Raw genomic sequence first — 24903 nt, forward strand, 5'->3', positions numbered from 1 at the left:
GGTTAGGGTTGTGTTAGGATTAGGGTTGTGTTAGGATTAGGGTTGTGTTAGGATTAGGGCTAGGGTTGTGCTGGGGTTAGGGTTGTGTTAGGATTACAGTTAGGATTAGGGTTGTGTTGGGTTGTGATTTTTTCAAGAGTAAAGAAAAAAAAATGATGACGATATGGTGACTAGTGTTGAGCACAAGTGCTCGCTACTTGAGTTTGCATCCGGTGCTTGGGTATGTACTGTGTATCGCGGGTGCTCGAGTGACATGCTCGAGTCCCCGCCCCGCATGTTTTGGGGATTGCCATACACGAGCATGCTTTTTTTGGGTGTCTAACAACCGTGAAACATGCGGGGCAGGGACTCGAGCATGTCACTCGAGCACCCGCGATACATGGTGCATACCTGAGTACCCAATGCAAACTCAAGTAACGAGCACTTGTGTTCAACACTAATGACAACACATTCAAAATGATGACCTAATGTTATCAAATTCTTTGTCGTACCTCTGGGTTCAAAATGTTCACTATACCCCTTGAAAAATCCTTGAGTGGTCTAGTTTCCAAAATGTTGTCACTTCTGGGGGGTTTCCACTGTTTAGGCACATCAGGGACTCCCCAAACGTGACATGGCATCCGCTAATTATTCAAGCAAATTTTACATGCAAAAAGTCAAACAGCGCTCCTTCCCTTCCGAGCCCTGCCTTGCGCCCAAACAGTGGCCTTCCCCCACATATGGGATATCAGCATGCTCAGGAGAAATTGCACAACAAATTTTGGCATCCATTTTTTCCTGTTACCCTTGTGAAAACAAACTAAAGTAATATTTTTATGAAAAAAAGTTAAATGTTCATTATTTTCTTCCACATTCTAAAAATTCCTGTGAAATACTTGAAGGTTAATGAACTTTTTGAATGTGGTTTTGAGCACCTTGAGGGGTGCAGTTTTTAGAATGGTGTCACTTTTGGGTATTTTCTGTCGTAAGGGCCCCTCAAAGTCACTTCAAATGTGATATGGTCCCTAAAAAAATGGTTTTGTAAATTTTGTTGGAAAAACGAGAAATCGCTGGTCAACCGTTATAACTTCCTAACAAAAAAAATATGGTTCCAAAATTGTGCTGATGTAAAGTAGACATGTGGGAAATGTTATTTATTAACTATTTTGTGTGACAAATCGCTCTGATTTAAGGGCATGAAAATTCAAAGTTTTAAAATTGAAAAATTTTTCTACATTTTTGGCAAATTTCCGATTTTTTCACAAAGTAACACAACTCATATAGAAGAAATTTTACCCTTATCGTGAAGTACAAGATGTCATGAAAAAACAATCTCAGAATCAGTGGGATCCGTTGAAGTGTTCCAGAGTTATTACCTTAGTGACAGTGGTCAGAATTGTAAAAATTGGCCTGGTCATTAACGTGCAAACAGCCTTCAGGGGTGATATTTGTCTAACTGGATCAGAGGGGGGTCCTGGACATGCAGTGGAAGAGTTGGACAGTAGTCTACTGTACAATAAAGTGAATTATTTAAAAAAAAAATTAGCCTTGGATTTCTGTATTAGTAGAGTTTCCATGGTTCGAGACATAAAGATACATTAAATTTTTATGAAACTGTGACTTGGAGCAATTCTCTCACATTTGATATATATATATATATATATATATATATATATATATATACATGGAAGGTTGGTGTTGACCCTGTGGGACCCCATCTATCCAACACAAACATACAAACTCTTTGTGAAAACACACATCATCAGAGCAGAGGAGATATCCAGTACACTGTTGTAATTTTCTAAATGTTTTCAAATATATATGGAAATCCTATTCTACCTATGAATTATTATTACTCACCGGCATGATGCTTTCTGTGTTGGGTAGCTTAATTCGCATGTTCCATGCACACAATATCCATTATAGTTTTCCGAACATGGCATATAATTGCCCATATAGTCATCTTCCCTTTGATCACTGGAGTCTAACAAGAAAATATTACAAATAGTAAACTGTATATAAAAATTGTTACATTGACAGCTTGTTGTAGCACACACATCTCAATGAGCGATGGTAGAAGAATAAAGCTTTCTTAGGATCTCGTCACGTGGCGTTTGATCATTCCAAAAAACATACATTCAGAAGGATTTCCCAATGTACAGCTCTGAATTATGCCATTCTACAGATATACAAGGAATGCTGAAAGATTATGGTGCAGAATGTGGAAGAAACAGTGATAGGAAAGACATTAATCCTATATGTGTGTGTACAGCTGTATGGAGCACAAAATGGCCATTTAATGGGGACTGCTGAGTTACAATGCATTAGATAATGTAAACTTTGCTAATGCGTAGAAGGTAAAGGGGGGGAGGGAAACAACTTTGAAACAGAAGTCCAATTAATAACGGAAAAAATATTTTATTAATCAATTAATACAGGTAAGACACGGGTTACAAACAAGGGAATATAAAATCAGGGGCACAATAAGGGGACACCACTGCAGGAATGTAATGTATGAGAACTATGATCCTAATTATAATGACAAGATCACATACAATACAATTTCCCAAGTTATATACATGATTTCATCATATAATTATTAAATAAAGTGCAAAGTGCTTAATATGTCGATAAAGTGCACTTTGCACTTTATTTAATTATTATATGACAAAATCATGTATATAACTTGGGAAATTGTATTGTATGTGATCTCGTCACTCGTGTCTTGTTTGTAACTCGTGTCTTACCTGTATTGATTGATTAATAAAATAGTGTCTATGTTGTTAATTGGACTCCTGTTTCGAAGTTGTTTTCCTCCCTCCCTTTATTTATTATTTCTTCGATACTACTTAGTCCATATCTGGGTTACCTACTCCTTTATAATCAACAGAATATATATATACCTGAATAATATTTATACAGTCACACCCACATGCATTCTCTTGTGATATGTATTTATCTCTTTAATGCGTAGAAGATACACAGATTAAACAAACCTCTCATGAACGTTTTTTCCACTAACCCTGTGTATATGTGTGTAGTGTGCTGTCAGTGTGTTAATATTCTCACCTACCGCCGTCATCTCCGATATCCAGCGAAGTTCCGCTCCTCTTCTGAGTAACGTCACCGCTTTTCAGATTCCCCCTGTCACCTGTGAGTGGCTTTTACAATGTAAGTCTATGGAGCGTCAGAACGAAGCTCAGAATGGGGCTCGATAGGCTTAAATTGGAAAAGAGACTTATGCGTCACGCATAGAGCACAGAGTGATCAGGATAGTCTGAACAGCGGTGACGTCACTGAGAAGAGGAGTAAAATGGCGCTGGATCCTGGAGGAGATGGCTATAGGTAAATATTTTAATACACTGACACTACACTACATATACACAGATTTAGAGAAAAGTTTAAAAAAGTTCATACTAGAAGAAGACAAAATGTTACCCTTACCCCTTCAGACACAAAAACAAGATTATATAAGGTTTTATCTCTAATTTACTTTTTTTTACTCACTATTCATCCCTTTTTCATTTTCTTTTCTCATGCAATCTCATATGACTTTATGTTATATAAATCAAAACTTTCAATATGGAGACCAGATCGGATGTAATCCAGAACAAAGCTTTGTATCTGTATAAACTTTGTTAATTTCTAAATAACATACGGTCACAGAGTTATGGGCCTTTTATTTTGTGTTAATTTTGATGGTATTTACCAAGAGGGTGTGGCTCACAGGGTAATTTTCACAAAGCACCCTAAAGACACCTCCCAGAGAATCCTGTGAGCAACACCCTCTCGTAAACAATAAATAAATAGCCCACATCTCTACAATCATATGGCAGATTTAAAAAAACAAAACTAAAAACAGCATACGGAAAAGAGCAGCAGGAGGAAAGTAATAGCACAAACTGGCCACTTTTGATCTAGTGACAGGTCCGTAAAGCCGAAGGAAATATTTTATTATTTCCTTTCATGGATGAGTGGGATACTAATAGAGGTTAAACCTGTAGCTACAGTATTTGTTGTGGACAGGGAGTCTGTTGTCATCTCTACAGGCAATATAAAATATCCAATCTACTGAATGCTATTTGAGGACATCACCTTTGCATACTTGGATTATTATGATTATGGCTTAAAATAACAAAAAGCACTAGATTATCAAATAGAATGTAATAGTAATATCAGTTTATCCTCTATATATTAACCCCATGATAAAACACTAAGGGGCCGATTCATTAACGTGTTTACTCCAGACTCCTGGAAAAACACTTTGAAGAGCCTCAAAATTTTTGCGCAATATGGAGTTGTGCCAATTTTTTTAGGATATTTGTCAGTGTCACATCAGTTTCAAGTAAATCCGCCAAAATGGGCAAAACTGGTTCTTAGCTAACATTCTGATCAGACTGCATTAAGCCAACTGCCACATCAATGCGAAACTCTTAGAGGATCCCTACCCTTAAAGGTGTGGCACCGTATGTCAACTAGCGCTGAAGTGATCAGCAGAGGGAGCAACCCAGATGCTCCACAGCACCCATGCTACAAGGTAAAAGCTCCAGGTCACACCACAGCAATGGCCATCATAGTGGGCTTCATACGGTCTGATCAGAATTTTAACTGAGAACATCGTGTTCAGTTTTGTAAATTTTTGCTTATTGCAATAGATCATCAATATGTGAGTTTTAGATGTATGTTCCATGTCTTTTTCCTACAGGTACACTATCAGCTTCATGCTTATATCTGCCATAACGTTTCATGTAAGAAGGCTATATCTGCAGCCTGTGAAGTGGTTTTCAGTTCACAGTATTTTCTTCTGCTCTTCAGTATTCCAGAACACGACTTGTCCAACTATACTGTATGTTTCTAAAGTAATTGCAGCTCTGTGACAGCCGGAGACATGTCTGTGTATTGAACTACAAATATCCTTTGTCCGGTAAAATGAATGTGCATCATAAAATAGCAGAATTCTGCGGCAACAACCGGCTGTTGTCAAAATGCGACTCTAACATTTACATTAGGATGGTGCTCTCATGAAGGAGTCTCGAGCAGTGAGTTCTGGATGCAGAAATGAAGGCAGATGAGCAGAGAAATATTATAAATAGTTACAACAATGGTGTCTTTGGAACTACAAGTCTGGAGGGGACCTACCTTTCACCTCTGGCCGGTACTGTAAGCCGTCATCTTTCTTTCCAACTGGATTAGTGTCATCTGTGACTTAATATAGAAAAATAAAATGATTTAGACCCTTTGAGGAGGTTATTGTACTAGAGCCTCCATATAGTTAGCAAATGTGTCCAGTCACATCACAAATACACACCAAAATATGCAAATTAATATGTCAGATTAGAGGGTAGAGCAGATTAGAGGGTGATGGACAGATTAGAGGGTAGAGGCTCCATATACTAAAGTGGCAAGAAACCCAAATAATACAATACTTCAACTTGCATAATAAAGCCCATGTGTATGGCCGAATTACACAGATCCATACCCTCCTTCTGGCCCATACATTACTTTCAGATTCATACAAAGGGAGAGTTTTTTTTCTTGTGGATTCCTAGGAGGCAGCATAACAAGGCACATATAATGCCTAATGGTGTGTATTATGCAGTGTGCCACAGTACAGGATTTATGCCCAAATTCAATCTCCCTCAGAAACTTTAGGTAAAATGACAATGTGAAAGCACCATTCCAGCATATTTTTTTACTTACCGCTGCAGCGGTGCCACTAACCTAAGTTCTCTGTCCCTGGTCTTATACTTACCAGCTGCCAGTTATCCGCACTGTTCTAGTCCGTCTTCTGCAGTTTGTGATCTGCTGGATCTCTCCAGTGTTTGCCAGGCGAGCCGGGGTCACAACTCCATTTAAGTCTATGAGAGCAAGGACAAGGATCTCATAGACTTACATTGAGAGCTTGTCACCATTACCTCTGGCTTCCCATCAGTCAGAAGTTGCGGTCAGAAGATGGACCATAGCGGTGTCGGGAAGAGCTGAAGACAGCGGCTGGTGAGTATATAATACTAGGGTCAGAGAACTTGAATAATGATATCACTCCAGGGCTGACATAAAAAAAAACACTGGAATGGTGCTTTAAAACTTGCCAAACTGAATTTTTTTGTGTTCATTGATGTGATGTTAATATACTACATGATTTGGAAATACCATAAATTTAAGTAAAGTAGGGCATAAAAGGCTGAAACCCACCAAAATTTGAATGTAGGTGACTAGATCACTTTTCCTGGCGGAAAGGTGTGGTCATGTTCTATTACTTGGTGTATAGAGGACATATATGAGATATCTAACCAATACTCCATATTCGAGATGAATAAGCATGGCTATCTGTATAAAAGGGGAAATGCAGCAGAAGAGGCCAGGTTTCAACCTTTGGCTATATTGCCATACTATAAAATGCTACATTTTGGGCATTATTCAATTTTCTATAAATCATGTTTTGGCTTCCTACCTGTACAACTTCCCAAGTGTTTTACATCAATCTGCTCCTGCTTGATGCATGAGGCCTCTCTAACCATACAAGGATTAGAATAGGAGTTTCCATCTGACGCACAGACTGGGTTAAAATTATGTCCACTGCAATCTATGTTACACACACATCTGTTAGGAAAAAGAAGTAAATGAATGATTAAGTAACAAAGAAATGTTCAAGTTTTTATATCAGTTCATTAATATTATCAAGTGTAATATTCGGACTGAAAAACATCACAAAACAGCATATTCTTTAAATCAGATTTTTGTGTTAAACATACAGTATATATTTATATGTAGAAATCTTGCAATTTTCACAGTGGCCACTGGGTTTTTTGTAGACTTTAATTTCCTTTTGTTTCAGGAAACAATACGTGTACATCATCAATATAAAGACCATGCCCTATCTTTTGTATTGAAGCATCTAATGAGCATGTGAAAAGGTTACTGTGACGGGAAGGGGGAGCAGGTTCAGTGGCGATGTCACCTATTATGATTGGTGGATTCTATCATACATACTAGCTGTCATTGTAATCCTGTCTCTGATAATATGGAGCCAGAGGCCACTGGGTTTTTTGTAGACTTTAATTTCCTTTTGTTTCAGGAAACAATACGTGTACATCATCAATATAAAGACCATGCCCTATCTTTTGTATTGAAGCATCTAATGAGCATGTGCAAAGGTTACTGTGATGGGAAGGGGGAGCAGGTTCAGCGGCGATGTCACCTATTATGATTGGTGGATTCTATCATACATACTAGCTGTCATTGTAATCCTGTCTCTGATAATATGGAGCCAGATGAAAATTCTTCCTGAAAGAACAGGATGTATAAGTCTACAAAAGTACCTGTGACCAGTGTGAAAATTGCAAGATTACTAATTTTGTTTTTTAGTAAAGACCGTGATATGAAAAAAACAAACTTTGCCAAAAATGTTGAAAAACAATACATGTAATACAAAAGCCTGATTAAAACAATAGGTCATTTTCTGATGATTGCTTTGTCTCATTACAAACATTTGCAGCAGCACTGCTGCAGAGCTGTGCCTAATTATAACCAACACAGTACAGCAGAGTTGAAACTTGTTTCATTACAAACAAAACAAGCACATTGGCAGTTGTCTTCACACAGAGCTGTTATCTCTGTTGTAGTATCATTCCCCCATACTGGTTGTCTGTGGGATGGAACCTGAAGCCTTGTGAGAGGACAAGTGCTGCTGCAAATGTTTTTGTAATGAGATAAACGTCACTTCTGATGTACTGTGTTAGCTTTACTGTACTGTGTTGGTGCTCATCTCTCTGCAGAGCTGTGTGAGATTATGAGAGCAAAGTGCCATTATATGTCTCACACTGATAACTCCCCTTTCATGGTATTCAGCTTCCTATGACCTGTATGCCTATATTGACAGCTTAGGAGGGTTGATCCTACTGACAGATTCCTTTTAAAGCTCTGTCTCTTGGTAAGAACATCACTAGCAAGAGGAATCTGATTTACCTATGGGCTATACTCTTCTATGTCTACATACCTCTTCGCTTCCAAAAAATACATATGGATATGTATGGCTACTCCTGAGAACATACTAGAAGTTTAACTTAATGTCAAGCCATGTACAAAAGCCTATCTCAGATATTATTATTACCAAATAATATAATGACATGGATCTATGTAATAGATATTCTCAACTATGCAACTTATTTTGGAATCCAATATACCGAAATAAAACCAACTTTAGCACTCAATACAGCAGAGAATAGGTCCAGTGACCAATATACAGTCACCAATGCAAATAATTTTGCACCACCAAATAATAAAATAATACAAATACAAATGTTCAGTTATCAATACAAAGAGTAGCTATCTGCATTAGCACTGGGTTTCCTCCACTGAACACTGCCAGCAGTAAGATATTACTAATGAAGTCACTGGAAGAAACAAAGACAGTTGTTGCTGCAGGGAAGATATGCCCATAGAGGATACAATAAAAATGGTATATAATACAAATAAGAAATTACAGACATGTAGACATTGAATGGTATTACAATCCTCAGTTTTATATGCCTAAATATATTTCAAACATTAAAGAAATTAAACCCACACAAAAACAGAACATCACATTTTACATTAAGAGCTCATTCAGACCACCGTGCACATCGATCAGAGATTGGACCACAATGCTTAGACTGGCAGTGGCTCTCCCGACTTGAACGTGACAGCGTCATATATTTCTATCACGCTCGTATCGGGAGAGCTGCTTCCAGTCCATGCATTGCGGTTCAACCTCAGACCGATTTTCACAGACGTCGGAAAAGTCGTTAGAAGATTACATTTGTTAACCACCAACTTATATTTATTAATAATAATAATAATTTTTTGTATAGCGTCATCATATTCCGCAGCACTTTACATTACAGAGGGGACTTGTACAGACAATAAAGACATAACAGAGTAAACATGTAATTCAACAAACACCAAGAACACTGAGGGCCCTGCTCGCAAGCTTACAATCTATGAGGAAATGGGGGAGGCACAAAAGGTAAGAAGAAGGTAGTCCATCTTCAATTAAAATCTTCAAATCTTGTTTTAATCTGAACTAAGCATCTGGTATTAAGGTACGCAAGGCTAATTTAACGTTGATGCCAAATGGTACCTGAATAAGTGACGCGCCCCCTGGGCCATGTTGGGCAGCGTTGCGCATGCGGGGAATACCCGGAGCCGGATCTGATAGGGGTAGTAGTCCTCGTGGCGGTGACCCGGTCCGTGCCCAGAGTGGTCAAACCAAGTGGCAGAACTTAGAATAAAGTAAGATGTTATAGAGTTCGACTACGCCACCCGTGGATTGCGGTCAGTGGGGACCGCTGCTGCACTGCAGACCGCTGAGGCTGATGTTATTTGTGCAGCTGAGAATGGGATGACTCCCCACGGGAGGAGTATTGCCTCAGGGCAGCTATTGTGGAGATGAAGATGGCAGTGATGGTGCGGGTGTCCCAGTACTGATGGTGTAGGTGCGGCGATGAAACACGGAGGCTTGAAATGCAGTTTCCAAAGCTTTACTCACAGTTCTTTATCGGGTCCCTTGTGCACAGTAAGGACCACCCGAGTCATGCTGCGTCCACCAGGTCAGGGACTCGGCCAACTCCCAGGCAATTCCAGAGCGTGGTCCAGGGCTCCCCTCTCTTCCTTCCTACTGGCCGTCCCCACTAGGGACCCACCTTTGTCCGGCTCCCTCGGGCCTTTTGGTGGCGAAACCTTTCCCGGTTTCCCTGACCCTATACGGTATGCCTTCCTGGTGGATTTGGTGAGGGGTCACGCCAAGACTTGACCACGACCTCCGGTTCCTGGCTAAGGATAATTGGCCTCCACCAGTTTGGGATCCGGTACCCTGTTCTGCCAACCCTTCACCCGTTATTCCGTGGGATCTTAGGGTTCCCTCTTTTCTTGCGTCTCTGGGCCTTTCCTGGTGTTTCTGCTCCTTCTTCCTCCTACTTCTCTCTCTCTGCTTCAGGCCTCCACTTCAGGCCTGGTTCTGGAACTGGGCCCGGACTGAGCCACAGCTCCCTGTCAGCCCTCTCTGGCTGAGCTCCTCTCTGAACAGACAGACCCTGATCTAAGATGGTGCCCACCTTTTATACTCCCTTCTGACACCCGAGCCCAGGTGACCAGCACCCAATGGGCTCCTACCTATGCCCAGAGTCCCTCCCCTGTCTGCTCCTACACCACTGAGATATTCCTCCCCCCCTCCCACTCCAGCCAGGGACAGACGCTGTCGTACCTGCACATCTATCTGGTGGGAGTACCGTTGATCTGTCCCCCGGAAATGGGGTGAGTGTAGTGTATGCAGCTTACTGAGCCCCGGTCCACATTCCATCCTTACCCGGGAGTGGAATACCACACCTCTGGTTCGAGGTGCAATACCCCTGTAGCAGCCGAGTCCTCGGGGTGCTACATAAGCATATTACCAGCAGTAAAATTTTTATGAGATCTGTAAAATACAGCGTGTGAAATAAGTATTGAACATCACCAATTTTCTAAGTAAATATATTTCTAAAAGTGCTATTGACATGAAATTCTCACCAGATGTCGGTAACAACCCATCCAATCCACTTGGGAAAGAAATCAACCCTACATGTCAACAAATTAAGTTATATGTAAAAATGAGAAATGGCACAGGGAAAAAATATTGAACATATGAAGAAAGAGAGGTGTAAAAAGCCATGGAAAGTCATGACACCAGCTGAAATCTATCAGTAATAGAAAACAATCCTGCCACTTAGTGAAAAATAATATTAGTTGGCTCAACTGATGGCTTATAAAAAGAAGTGTGTCATTACGAAGGTGCCACACAAGAAACATCTCATGATGGGTAAAACCAGTGAGATGCCTCAAGACCTTTGCAACTTTATTGTTGTAAAACATATTGATGGAATTGGTTACAGAAAAATGTCTAAACTACTGAAGGTTCCAGCCAGCATTGTTGGAGCCATAATCCGGAAGTGAAAAGAACATAATTTCAACATAAACCGGCCAAGACCAGATGCTTCCCACCAGATTTCAGACAGAGGAGTGAAAGCCATTATCAGAAGAGTTGTTTAAGAACCAAGGACCACCTGTGGAAAGCTACAGAAAGACAGTGAAGCAGCGGGTACTATTGTTTCAAAGAAAACTATAAGTAATGATTCAACCTCCATGGCTGAACAAAAGGCATGTTCAAGTGTGTTTAACCACTTTACAGCCTGTGCTGTAAACCAGGCTGTAATCCCCTGGTTCAGTGAGGGCTCCGGCGCTGAGCCCGCACTGAACCGGGCACATGTCAGCTGATTATTACAGCTGACATGTGCCCGCAATAGCCGCAGGTGGAATAGCGATCCACCCGTGGCTGTTAACATGTTAAATGCCGCTGTCAATCTCTGACAGCAGCATTTAATAGCGCCGCGCCGGAAGCGTGTCACTTACCCCGTCCATCGGTGACCCTGTCACGTGATCGCGGGTCATCGATGGGTGGTCATGACAACCCTGGATCTGCAGCAGACTCCAGTGGTTGTCATGAGCTGGTCGCTATGAGCGCCACCTAGTGGTCGGCGCTCATAGCACAGGACCATTTCTGCTGCATACAGGTGATCTGCTGATCATCTGTATGTAGCAGAGGCGATCAGACAAGTGTTGCTTCTAGTCTCCTATGTAGACTATAGAAGCATGCAAAAAGTGAAAAAAAAATGTTTTTAAAAATATTAAAAAAATTAAAAATATATAAAAGTTTAAATCACCCCCCTTTCGCCCCATTCAAAATAAAATAATAAAAAAAAAACCTACATACACATATTTGGTATTTCCCCGTTCAGAGTTGCCAGATCTATCAATATAAAAAAAGAATTAATCTGATCGGTAAACGACGTAACAAGAAAAAAATTCTAAATGCCAGAATTATGTTTTTTGGTCGCCGCAACATTGCAATAAAATGCAATAACGGGCAATCAAAACATCGGATCTACCTCAAAATTGTATCAATAAAAACTTTAGCTCGGTGCACAAAAAATAAGCCCTCACCCGGCCCCAGATCCCGAAAAGTGGAGACGCTACAGGTCTTAGAAAATGGCACTATTTTTTTTTTTTTTTTACCAAACTTTGGAATTTTTTTTCACCACTTAAATAAAAAAGAACCTATACATGTTTGGTGTCTACGAACTCGTAATGACCTGCAGAATAATAATGGCAGGTGAGTTTTAGCATTCAGTGAACGTGGTAAAAAAAAACAAAACAAACATCTGTGGTATTGCACTTTTTTTGCAATTTCACCGCACTTGGAATTTTTTTCCCATTTTCCAGTACACTATATGGTAAAACTAGTAATTGCATTGAAAAGTACAACTCGTCCCACAAAAAATAAGCCCTCACACGGCCATGTTGACCAAAAGATAAAAACGCTATGGCTCTGGGAACAAGGGGAGCAAAAAACGAAAATGCAAAAACGGAAAATCCAAGGGTTGCGAAGGGGTTAAAGTTTGCTCAACAAAATTTAGGTAAATGTGAAATACTGGGAGAATATGGTCTGGTCTGATGAGACCAAAATTGAACTCTTTGGATGCCATAATACACACCATGTTTGGAGGCCAAAATGCAATGCATATCATCCCAAAAATACCATACCAACAGTGAAGTTTAGAGGTGGGAACATCATGAAGTGGGCTGTTTTTCAGCGTATGGCACTGGCAAACTTCATATAATTGAAGGAAGGAAGAATGGACAAATGTACCAAGACATTATTGATAAAAATCTGTTGCCATCTACCTGGATGATGAAGATGAAACGAGGGTGGACAATTCAGCAAACTATAATCACAAACGCACAGCCAAGGAAACTCTCAATTGGGTTCAGAGAAATAAAATAAAGCTGCTAGAATGGTTCAGCCATTCCACCTGACCTGAATTCAATGGAAAATTTATGGAAGGAACTAAAGTTCAAAGTTCATAGAAGGAGCACATTGAACATTCAGGATTTGAAGAGTGTTTGTGTGGAAGAATGGGCCTAAATCACATCTGAGCAATTCATGCAACTAGTTTCTCCATAAAGGAGGCATCTTGAAGCTGTCATCACTAGGAATGAGTGGACCCATGGAAGTTCAGCCCCCGGACCGAACACCATATAAGTTAATCGGGACCCGAACTTTGGAGCTGTAAAAAGGCTGTGAAATGGTCATAGTAAGGGCTAGGGGGCTGCAAAAGGAGGAAAAATGGGGTTAAGAGCAGGACAATTGCCCTGAAAATAAATGTGGATAGGAAAATGACTTAAAATAACATAGAATAAAAAATCAAATATAATCTTGAACCAGGAGGCGGAGTTCCAAGTAGAGCAATGCCTTGCATGTGTATTTTACTGTACTCATTAATAAATAAATATTTTTATAGCCAGCCAAGGGAAAGCAGACAGCAGTGAGCTGGTCTTATTATACCGGGAAGGGGCCAATATCCATGGACCTTACCAGCCGATTAATATTAGCCAACAGCTGTCTACTTTGCTGGTTATTAAAAAAGGGGGACCCTAAAAAAATTACGTGAGGTCTCCCCTATTTTTAATAACCAGCTAAGGCAAAGCAGACAGCTGGGGGCTAATATTAATAGGCTGGTAAGGGCCATGGATATTGGCCCCTTCCCTACTTAATAAGACCAATGCTCAGCCGCCCTAGAAATGGCACATCCATTAGATGTGCCAATTCTGGTGCTTAGCCTCGGGTCTGCCCAATTGTCCTAGTGCGTTGGCAATCGGGATAATGGTTTTGGGGTTGATGTCAGCTGTGTAATGTCCGCTGACATCAAGCCCAGGGGTTAGTAATGGAGTCAAAAGAACTAAACACACACAGAGAAAAGTTCTTTATTTGTAGAATTCACTTCCCGACAATTTCCCTCTTTACCCCATTTATAAAAAAAAAAAGTAATCCACAGGGTAAAGTGTAATCCAAATGGAGGTCCCACGACGACCCCCATCTACTTCATCCAGTGTATGAGAATGATGCTCCATAGACTGGAACAGGAGCCACTGCTGGATCTCACGCAGTACTCCGCGAGACCTGGCCTCTGTGAACTGAGGTGACGTCAGTAAGGTTTACCTCAGTACACAACGGCCGGTTTTCACGAGGTTCGTTTTTTTTAATTATTAATTTATTTATTTGATAACGTCAGGCCGGGTCATGAGCTGCGCCAGACAATCACAGCCATGCCAATGCTTGGCATGGTTGTGATGGGGCCGGAAGTGCCCACAGCCTTAAATCTAGTTGATTGGCTGCGCTGCAGCCTTCAACAAGCTTTATTAGGCTACCGAACCCGAACACTAACACAGACGTACAGTAAGAAATCGGAAAATAGGTGTCTGATACGAACTCTGAACTCTACAGTTCGGGTTCGCTCATCCCCAGTCATCAACAACAAAGACTTTTGTACAAAGTATTAAATTTCAGTAAGGGTGTCTATGGACATCTATGGCTTGATTTCTTTGCCAGTGTGGATTGGATGGGTTGTTACCAACATCTGGTGAGAATTTCATGTCAATAACACCTTTAGAAATATATTTATTTAGAAAATTCTTTCTTCTAGATAAAACAATGGACACAATTATAGAACCCCTTGGATGTAAAAGGGTCAGTCACTGAGGACTGTCGGATTGCTGTGCTGCTGGTGTCTGTCATGTTATGGCACGGCCACTACAACATGATTTCCATCCAGGGAGAAAATAGGGACACGAGCAGGACAACAACAAAAATTTTGTTCCTCAACCATACGCCATTCGATGAGTACAAATAGTACAATGCACAGTAATAATTTATTCTGTGACAGGCTTGTATTTTGCAAGACCGCACTGTTTGACTGGTCTGAAACTCCGATTATCTTTGAGTCTCAGGCTTCAGTTTTCCACACAGAGCAGGCTCTCTGAAGACATTAACCATCAGAACACTCCTTATCAGAGATGGGACAGCATGTTTAGTTATGGTGACGGCGCTATTTAAGGACACTATGGTGGGAACTATGTCAGTCACTAATAAGTACGCTGGCTGAATCTTTGTGAATGCAGAAAGCTATTAGGTGAAATAAGCCTGGTGCAATGGGCACTGGCTGATTCTTATTGGGGCACAGTAGGAGTACACATGAACAGGCATGCTGTGAATAACCTACACAAGCAGACTTGTGTGTATGATATGATGCATGCACTTGGAGAGGACAAAGAAATCAGGATTGCAACCTTCCCACAGTCTGCTTCCTCTACTGACCCTCTTGCCAGTCAGAGCTCTAATGCCCCCTTCCCTAGCATCAGAGTCATGTGACCACTGCATGCAATGTTATCCTTCAATTCGTGGCCCGGTCTCCCAAGTGAATGTCTGTTTATCCCCTTGGCTGATTGATCTATTCCAAATGCTGGAGGACCTGCATAGCTTCGGGGACAAGGACCTCCTACGGCTTCTCTGTACCTTGTACCTAGTTCACTCATTGACTGAAATCTATGTTAAAGTTCCTCCTGAAACCATAGTCAATGAGTCACAACAGGGCACTTCTTCATAGCTCATATTTCGGGTACACCAGCAGTCAGCAAAGTTTCATTGCCAGACACTTATAAGAGCAGGGATGTTTATTTTTTTCAGCCATAATGTGCAGCACCTGAGACTGTGGAGCATAACACCTGGCATATGCTTACTGCAAGCTGGAAACCAATGAGAGAGAGCATTAAATGACCAAAATGCTTAGCCTGAGGTGGATGTGTATTATCAACTTTGGACAAAAAAAACCCCCAAACAATCCTGACTTTAAAAGTGAGAAAGTAAAGAGTTATTCCCTAGAATAAAAATTAAAGAGTAACCGTTGTTTTAATTTTTATTTCATAAATCAATAGTACACATAAAAAGAAGCAACTTTGTAATCTATCTTATCAGAGAGATCTGCTTCTTTCTCTGCCATGACTGATCATTCTCGAAATTCTCAATTTACAGGTGAAATCTGTATTCAGTGCAGACAGATTGTTACATTACTGAGATAGGAGATGACAGTTGCTACTGATAAGATTCTATGTAGAAGGCAGGTGCTTTAGGCAGAGCTCCTCCCTCTCCTCCATCTAAATAAAATTTTATCAGTAGCAGCTGCCATCTCCTATCTCAGTAGTGTAACTTTCTGTCTTCACTGAATACAGATTTTACCTGTTAATTGCGAATTTTGTGACTGAATGAGGAGTCCTGGTGGAGAAAGAAGCAGATTTCTCTGATAACATATATTACAAAGTTTCTTATTTTCAAGTGAACTATTGATTTATGAAATAAAAATTGAAATGACCGTTACTTTTTATAGAAATCAGTTAGGGCGAAGGGTAGTAGTATATAATATAGTCTTCTTAGATATGTTCATATGCACAAGGTTGTTATACATCTACAAATCCAGACAAACTGTCACAACAGGGAAATTTGGTAATTATCTATAAGAAAAAATAGATGTACACTACCGTTCAAAAGTTTGGGGTCATTTAGAAATTTCATTATTTTTGAAAGAAAAGCACATTTTTTTTCAATGAAGCTAACATTAAATGAATCATAAATACACTCTATACATTGTAAATGTGGTAAATGACCTCTAGCTGCAAACGTCTTGTTTTTATTGCAATATCTACATAGGTGTATAGAGGCCAATTTCCAACAATTACCACTCCAGTGTTTTTGGTACATTGTGTTTGGTAACTGTGTAAGAAAGCTAATGGATGTTTAGAAAACCCTAGATAACCCTTGCACAAGTATGTTAGCCCAGCTGAAAACGGTTTGGCTGATTTGAGAAGCTATAAAATTGACCTTCCTTTGAGCTAGTTGAGAATCTGGAGCATTACATTTGTTTGTTCTATGAAACTCTCAAAATGGCAAGAAAAAGAGAACTTTCATGTGAAACTCGACAGTCTATTCTTGTTCTTAGAAATGAAGGCTATTCCATGGAAGAAATTGCCAAGAAACTGAAGATTTCATACAACGGTATGTACTACTCCCTTCAGAGGAGAGCACAAACAGGCTCTAACCAGAGTAGAAAGAGAAGTGGGAGGCCCCGCTGCACAACTGAGCAACAAGACAAGTACATTAGAGTCTCTAGTTTGAGAAATCAATGCCTCACAGCTCCTCAACTGGCAGCTTCATTAAATAGTACACGCAAAACACCAGTGTCAACATCTGCAGTGAAGAGGCGACTCTGGGATGCTGGCCTTCAGGGCAAAGTGGCAAAGAAAAAGCTATATCTGAGACTGGCTAATAAAAGGAAAAAATTAATATGGGCAAAAGAACACAGACATTGGACAAAGGAAGATTGGAAAAAAGGTTTTATGGACAGACGAATCAAAGTTTGAGGTGTTTGGATCACACAGAAGAACATTTGTGAGATGCAGAACAACTGAAAAGATGCTGGAAGAACCTGATGCCATCTGTCAAGCATGGTGGAGGTAATGTGATGGTCTGGGGTTGCTTTGGTGCTGGTAAAATGGGAGATTTGTACAAGGTAAATGGGATTTTGAATAAGGAAGGTTATCACTCCATTTTGCAACACCATGCCATACCCTGTGGACAGCGCTTGACTGGAGTCAATTTAATTCTACAACAGGACAATGACCAAAAGCACACCTCCAAATTATGCATGAACTATTTAGGGAAGAAGCAGGCAGCTGGTATTCTATCTGTAATGGAGTGGCCAGTGCAGTCACCAGATCTCAACCCCATTGAGCTGTTGTGGGAGCAGCTTGACCGTATGGTACGCAAAAAGTGCCCATCAAGCCAATCCAACTTGTGGGAGGGGCTTCAGGAAGCATGGGGTGAAATTTCTCAAGATTACCTCAGCAAATTAACAGCTAGAATGCCAAAGGTCTGCAATGCTGTAATTGCTGCAAAGGAAGCATTCTTTGACAAAAGCAAAGTTTGAAGGAGAAAATTATTCTTTCTAATAAAAATCATTATTTCTAACCTTGTCAATGTCTGGACTAAATTTTCTAATCATTTTGCAACTCATTTGATAAGTAAAAGTATGAGTTTCATGGAAAACACAAAATTGTCTGGGTGACCCCAAACTTTTGAACTGTAGTGTATGTGTCATGATTTTAAAGCTGGAAAGCCATCTGCACTTTATTAATTATCTATATTTTACAGATCACAGTAAATGCTTTTAATTCGTCATATTAGTATTCAAAACAGACAGACATTACTTAAAATCTTTACAATTCAGTTTTGCTTTTCTAATTTGTCCATTATAAATTTGGCTGTCTGTGATTTTGGCAAAATTTTTGAGAAAAAAATGCAATTCTGCAAATGCATCAAATGGAGACTAGGAAAGTAAAAAAATATGTAATTGGAAAGGCACTCATGTGGAATCAAGCTGCCATAACACCTGCACCGTTGGCACCGTAAAAAAAATAAGACTTTACAGAAACCTCAGAAAATATCTAAAAAATGATGACACTTGAAATGTGATGAGGCAAAAACAGAAAAATATGCAGAATTCTGAAGGCTGAAATTAGCTGTGTATTCCCATCTCAATAAGTGAAGGCATATCACCAGGATACCATCCCTTTGTGATTGCTGGGGAAGCAGATTTTTAAGACCCACACCAAGCCTGAAAATGAAAGGCCTACGATGTTGCTAAAGCAGTGTTCCTCAAGGATTGAATCCTAGATGTCTATCTCTTTAATGTAACAAACTAAGAACTTTTCTAATATACTTTAATTAAAAAGTCCCTATCATTCCCTCTCTACTCTCTCTAACTGTTTTATTTATTTGTACCTACTTGATGACATTTCCTTTGAGAATTCCCAGTGCATGATGGGATGCTCAAACGAGATGTCACTGCCGCAGCCTCTGTCCCCACCCTGAAACTTTCACTCTCTAGCAGTTAGATAGAGTAGAGAGAAGGTAGAGACTTTTAAATTAAAGTATATTAAAAAAGCTATTAGGCTATTACATTAAAGAGATGGACATTTAGGATTAAATCAATGTTAGTGTTGGACCACCCCGTTAATGCCCACCAACTGGTCATGTTTTCAGCATTTCCTTAGTATTGCACATGTGATAATTCTATCAAATGCAATACTAAGAAAATCTGGAAAACATAACCAGTTGGTATAGAGGGATTTCCCACAAACAAAGAATATTTTAATCAAAAAATCTGGGAAGAATATACATTACACAATTGGATGTGTTAAAAAAATGTTTCTGTGCTGAGATATTCTTATAAATGTGCCCCTGCTGTGCAATGTGTAAATGGCTGTATCTGACCATGTACAGTTGCTCCAGTTCATGGTCAGCACTTACCACAGCTCCTGTTTAGGAGAGATAGCAGAGGTCACTTATGATACGTTAGTATACAGATGAAACAGTAGGAGCTCGCAGCAGCTGCCTGCTGAGGTAACATATTTCATAACCTGTTTTATCACAGAAGTCTTTCTACCACATCTCCAGCCGTCTGAGCTCATCATAAATCAAGTCAGTGACATAGGAGCTCCAGCTGTCACTGAGTTTATAAAATATGCCATAGACTGATTTATGATAAGCTCACAGAACTAGCCACAATGCAGAAACACTCCTGTTGTAAAACATTCAAGGAAATGTGTTTCCTCATATAGGAAAATGTGTTACCTCAGAAAGCAGCAGCTTTGAGCCCCTGATTTTTCATTTGTATTCTCACTTATCACAAGTGACTTATACTATCTCCTCTGGCTAAGCAGCTGTGGCAGGTGACGACCATGAACTGGAGCAGCTCTGCATGGTCAGACACAGCCATTACACAGTACGAAGCAGGGACACATTTATAAGATTATCTCAACACAGGAGCATTTTAAATATCTTTTAACATTTTTTAACATCTTAAAATGAATCAGCACCATGGCCCCTTCATTTTAAAGGGAAATTGTCACCAGAAAAAAATGCTATTAACATGCAGATATAGGGTTAATCTGCAGGTTAATGGCGTTATTAACATGCCCAGCACCATTTGGCTAAATGCAGGTAAATAACGCTATTAACCTGCAGATTATCCCCACAGGTTGATAACGCTTTTTCTGGTGACATGTTCCCTTTAAGCTTTTATGAGAGTCCCTGAAGTTGCACACCCCTTGATGATTAAATGGTGGCATAATTTATTATAAATTGCTATTTTGAAAGAAGACCAAAATTGTTAAGTCCACAAAAATTGAAAATAAAAAACATGAATGTATTATAATACATGACTGTACAGACATAAATATACTAAGTAACATGCAAAGAAAAGAAACATTCTCTACTGTAAAGCTATATAGAATAATTTGGTTGCACAGCATTTCTGGACACTTAAAGAAGCACTTCCATCAAAGTTTTCATCCTCTTAATATATTGCAATCATCATTGCTCTACTTTAATAAGTCAGTTGCTGACAATCATGTCTCTCTGCTCATTGAGGAAAGTCCAGAGCTTCCTTTTTCTTCATTCATGTCAGAATGAGATCCTTCAAGGACTCAGCCCTCCAAGCAAACTGAACACTGCAAAACCATTACTAAAGGGAGCACATCAAGCTAACACACAATGCCATTTGTGGAGCTCGTCGTAATCACAGTCAATTAAAATCCAACTAGTTAAATATAGATGGGAGCGGCAACCTGAACATTTCTTTATTGCTGTCTTCACTTATTGCAAAGCGACAAAACTTGCAATGATTGGATTTAATTGTCATTATATTATACAAAACATGTTTGTTTCTATAGGAATAGTTGGATTTTCAAGCGTGTTCTGTTCTTACGGTTCCTCACTGACATAGGAGATATTGGAGGACTCTAACAACCACTTAGCCATTTGATCTCCTTAGGCACTAAATGTATGCATACTCATGCATATTAATTGGTGGAATACTGAAATTATTTTGCCAAAAGAAATGTGTGGATATCCCTACATTCATTATCAGGAGGGAATTAATCTAGAAGAAACTTCATACTAGTCTGTAAAAATACACCCAAACGTGAGACAAAAGCTCTGAAAATATGCAAAATGCGCTACTGACAATCCAAATTCTTCATGCCGTGACAGTGCCAGGATATTCTACGGCTGTCTACAAACTAAAACAATCCCAAGTAGCACAATGTAAAGGTATATGAACACAAAACACCTAATTTAGTTGTGTCCTAATATTTTAGTAAATCGATTGCTTCTTTGGCTTGATGGTAAATGGGTTCACATAAAACAAACATGAAGAGAACAGTATGTTGTCTAACAGCCCTGTATAAACAACAAGATCATTTTTCCTATGAGCAATCAATCACTACAGACCTGCTGTTTATGTCATGTGAACTCATACTACAGTATATACACTCTGATGAATGGGAAACCCTTTGAGTAAAGCAATTTAGAATTGAAGATCAGATGTTTCCATGTAAATGTTACGTCTCTGAGCCCTTGTGTAGAAACAAGGTCCTTAACTAAAGAACCTAAACAGGTCACCGGTTTATGTGTCACTACAAGCAGGGCATTATAGGACACTTAAAGCACCACTCCAGAGTTCTTTTTTTTATTTCAATGCTAGAGTGGTGTCATTAATGTAAGTTCCCTGCCCCTAGTCTTATACTTATCAGCTGCCATCTTCAACTGTTCCCAGCACCACTCTGGTCCCGATACATCATCTTATAGCCAGAAGTAATGGTCACAAGTTCTCAATGCAAGTCTATGAGATCCTTGTTACATTGAGTTGTGACTTCCATCTCGCCCAGCAAACATTGGAGAGATCCGGCAGATCACACACTGCAGAAGACCGGCCGGAGCAGCGCCAGAGAAAGGGTGAGTACTGGTAAGTATAAAACTAAGGAGAGAGAACTTAGATTAGTAACACCACTCCAGTGGTTAAATTAAAAAATGGTGGAGTGGTGCTTTAACTAATGAATTACATCGTCCAAACTGGAGTTGTAGAACAGTTTGTCCAATAATAGGATATATGCCAGGTCCCAGCACAGATTACAAACTATCACTGGCATTCCAATAATATATCACCCTATAGTAGGGATTACCTCCTAACAAAACATAAAATAAAGTTGTCTGTGTCCCTAAAAGTAGTGAGATGCTTAAAAGAGGTGTCGACCTTAAAGGACTTTTTTTTTACTTAAATGCGTAAAATTGTTGCTAAAACAGCTTATGACCACAGACCAAAGACAGATAAGAGTTACAAATTCTCCCAGCAGACCATAAGAATGAACTCACTGACGGATACTCAGTTAACTCATTCTGTACTCAACAATAGACAGTACAAAAAAAAGGCTATAGAAAGCAAAAAGTGCAAAATTTTTAATGAAACTCAAAAAACAAAATGAAGTATATTTTCCCTAGTAAGCCATAGGGTTAACATTAACAATAACTACAGCAAAAACTGTATATTTGTTTTTCTCTAGATATTTACATGATGATTGAGATAAAAATGGCTTGTCTTTATAAGGAGAACAGAGAACAGGGACTTTGGTTAAATATTATAGCTGGGAGCAGAGGGATAGAATAGATTTGATTATTTGCAAAAAAACATCCGACAAAGCAGAGTAGAAGAGCGAGCCTTGCTTTGGATATTGTGAACGTTTACATAATGCGCGGACTGCCGCAGCCGGCCCGGCTCAAGCAGAGAATCTTAATAAGACCGGCGGATATAAACAAAGCTGAGGGTTGAGAGTCTAGCCATAGTCTCAAGATAACTCTCCTTAAAAAAAGCTGACAGTTTGAATTATATATAACAATGAAAAGGCTAACAGGGTTACTCAGGAAAACTGAGAGAGGAGTAATCTAACAGAAAAGCCAAATGTCTGTCCAATTGAGGCAAGTTTGTTTTGATTTTACAGGAAACCTCACACAAGGGAGATAAATGAATAGGAATTTAATGAATGTATCAAGTTGTGCAGAGACAAGAGGAATTAGTAACAACTAGGATGACCTAAAATGCTCAGTCAATGGTGACAAGAAAATGAACAAAGTGAGAATTTGCTACTGCCCTGTTTTTGTTCTAGATAGTGTTACGTGGCCATATAATAATATTTAAAGTCTCATAAAGCTTGGAAAGTTTTAAAGACTTTAAACTTGTAGGTATGTGTAAATGATAACTATAAGCAGATGATCTTTGGATTTCTAGCTGTCTTAAACATTCTTTTTCTAACGCATTCTGCACCTTTTTATTATACTTGTTCCCCAATAACCCTACCTTCAAATGTTATAATAGATCAAAAATAATTCTGGCTAAAGCTCAGTCCTGTGGCATTTCATTATATAGGCATTCAGTGGGATACGTCGGTCATAGACTTGATTTTCTACTGTAAACCTTTGCATAATCTACAGGGCATAGAAAATACACAAAAAACTTGAACACTTCCTTGCTTAATCTTCTCATCGTCAATATCCTACATCTGGCTGTATGGGAACTAACTGCAACAAGAGTCACCCCTCGATGGCCTGTCGAGAGCGGGATCCAAATATTGGCAAGCTCCACCAACTCAAAATGAAACAGAGTAGAAGGACTTCTACAAGGTTATTTCCCGAACATGCAGAAAATTCTCCAGACTGTCACACCTGTTCACTTCTGTATTCCTTTAAAAAATCATGGCAGTAAAATAAAAGAATACTCCAATGCTGAGGACTTGCAGGAGTCTTGCAATCTTTGGTGCTGGGACTCCAAATTCACGAGTAAACTCAATGAGCCTTGTTATGCATTGGGTTATGGATTAAATAAATTCAATATAACTGGACAACTGGCAGCATCTCCTGTGTATATATAAATTAATAAGTGAGTAGTTGACAGTTTCTGGAAGGGAAAACTTTGACTGTGTACATTCTCGTTAGTAAAGAGGTGCTAATAAATGAAAGTAAATGAAAGGTGAAGACAATTGCCCCTAAGGAAGTCTGGATGTCTCCATGCCAGGTACAATATACAATATTTCCATACCTCTTCCATACTAATCCGATATCCAAACCATCCTTGGATATGCGATATCTATGATCAGAGGGACATACTCGCTTCTGTGGGTTGAAGTGCCAGAATTTTAGGCCTTGAGAAACCACAGAAATGTAATTCTAATCAACTAGAATTATGGATATATCATAGTGGCATTTGGTCTGTCAAGGATGGTGAAACTATACTCGAAAATATATTATTCCACTAGGAAGTTCCTGTGGGAAAATATTACATAAATTAGAATTGTCTTTTCACTAGTGTTGAGCCACCCCCGTAGTGTTCGAGTTCGGTTCGGTTCGTCGAACACCCGTGTGTTCGCCGAACTGTTCGTCGAACTGTTCGTTGAACACCTTCGAACACCGTTAAAACCAATGGCAGGCAAACAAAAACACATAGAAACACATAGAAAACACCTTCAAAGGTGTCCAAAAGCTGACAAACTGCTCAGAAGACACAATTAACACATGGAAAAGTGACAAGTACATATAGTCATGCGAAAAGAAAAGAGGTGGAGGAGTAAAAGGAGGGGGAGACACAGATATAGGCATGTCATGCCCTTCTAAAATCCAAAAAGTGAGAAGCCGAGACGGCCAGTCCGCTCCTGCCCGTGCCACCTCCGTGTCGCCGGGTTTGTGCCAGAGCCGCGGTGAACCCTGACGGCCAGCCCCCCTCTCCCAATACTGGTGCCTGTCCGCTGGTGGGTCGAGAGAGCCCCCCTGTGGTGGAGGCAGCTCTAAGCTTTTTAATTTAAATTGTCCCTCTAATTTGAATGAATACACTTTAAATCCATTTACAAGGATCTATTGGAGGGCAAGTCTCATGCCAGCAGCCGCGTAATTCCAGCTCCAGTAGCGTCCACTAAAGCTGCTGCAGTTAAAAAGCTTTTATAAGGATCGAGCTCGGCTGTCCACCGCAAGGCCTGTCCATCCTAGTGCCAGTCCCAGCCCCTATGCCTTGGGGTGCCTCCTGATGCTCTCCACTAAGTATCCCGTGGTCCCGAAGCATTTCCTTTGAAAAAATTAAGTGT

The 24903-nt window shown here is 39.8% G+C and overlaps 1 protein-coding gene across 1 annotated transcript in view; it reads right to left on the minus strand.

Annotated features, from left to right (window-relative positions):
* Positions 1-24903, minus strand: part of TMEFF1 (transmembrane protein with EGF like and two follistatin like domains 1) — a 282319-nt gene that overhangs the window by 21470 nt on the left and 235946 nt on the right. Inside the window, exons 6-8 of the mRNA XM_073678601.1 lie at positions 6431-6579; positions 5119-5184; positions 1840-1963 (exon numbers count right to left, since the gene is read on the minus strand). Coding sequence (XP_073534702.1) covers positions 1840-1963; positions 5119-5184; positions 6431-6579 — 339 coding nt within the window. The remainder of the gene's footprint in view (positions 1-1839; positions 1964-5118; positions 5185-6430; positions 6580-24903) is intronic.

This window comes from Phyllobates terribilis, unplaced genomic scaffold (genome assembly GCF_046119375.1).
Source record: "Phyllobates terribilis strain yellow unplaced genomic scaffold, ASM4611937v1 Scaffold_4__5_contigs__length_816908805, whole genome shotgun sequence".
Lineage (NCBI taxonomy): Eukaryota > Metazoa > Chordata > Amphibia > Anura > Dendrobatidae > Phyllobates > Phyllobates terribilis.